The sequence below is a fragment of the Puntigrus tetrazona genome, chromosome 4, assembly GCF_018831695.1.
Source record: "Puntigrus tetrazona isolate hp1 chromosome 4, ASM1883169v1, whole genome shotgun sequence".
In the NCBI taxonomy this organism is placed as follows: domain Eukaryota; kingdom Metazoa; phylum Chordata; class Actinopteri; order Cypriniformes; family Cyprinidae; genus Puntigrus; species Puntigrus tetrazona.
This window is the reverse complement of record NC_056702.1, coordinates 14729502-14730338: the sequence shown is the minus strand read 5'-3', so window position 1 is coordinate 14730338 and position 837 is coordinate 14729502. Positions and strand designations below refer to the sequence as shown.

The 837-nt window shown below is 43.2% G+C and overlaps 1 protein-coding gene across 1 annotated transcript in view; it reads right to left on the bottom strand.

Moving 5' to 3' along the window:
* LOC122342641 (TBC1 domain family member 22A-like) overlaps nucleotides 1–837 on the bottom strand; it is a 28459-nt gene that overhangs the window by 24019 nt on the left and 3603 nt on the right. The window contains exon 4 of the mRNA XM_043236611.1: nucleotides 111–290. Coding sequence (XP_043092546.1) covers nucleotides 111–290 — 180 coding nt within the window. The remainder of the gene's footprint in view (nucleotides 1–110; nucleotides 291–837) is intronic.

Here is an 837-nt window from a genome sequence, read left to right as displayed (position 1 = left end):
GTATCGAAATGTTTTCTTTTTTACCCAGCCCTAATGAAGGACGACTATGTGATGGACCGCTCTTGGAGTGTAGAATTACTAAGTAAAAGAACCATAAAACAGCATCTTACCCAGATCAGTATTAGGTCCGGCCAGAACCTGCTTGAACTTGTCGAGTCTTGACGCCTCCCTCTCGGTCAAGGCAGGAGTCCCGGATGTGTTCTGATCTGCCATGCGGGCCACCAATGGAATCACAGGCCTGTGCGGGAGTGACTGCTGTCTGTGCAGTACTGCCTGCTCAACTCCCGCTTCTGACACGCCAACAGAAGAGAAAACACAGCTTTAACGATCATATACAAACCGCTGACTGCCGAGCCACATCCCTCAGCCCATTAAATGCGATTATGGAGGCAATTCGTGACACTTAGGATATTAGGATATCAGTTTGCCCACAGGTCAGAAGAGGCAGCTACCCCAAGATGTTCTCGGCTAGTGGTAATGAAACACTTTTCTGTCAAACTAAATCCATTATGAAGCTCGGACAAATGCACCTCATTCAGAGCGCCATAATCATTAGAGGTAATCTTAGGGCACCACCAGATTCAATTCATTTCGGTTTAGATTTCATTTTAATTCACGGTGTCATGATGAGATTAAATGAGATTCTCAATGCAGAGTATGGAAGCGTACGGGTGGCAAAATTCTATTTGAAATGTAATGTGCAAAATGGCTATTCACTTCTTTTCATTCACAGTTTCCTATACAAGATGTCTTCAACTGTTGTGTAAAATGCCTGTAAAGGGGCATTGTGTGCACATACATGTAAAATAAAGAAAGTTTAATTAAAATACGGTTACA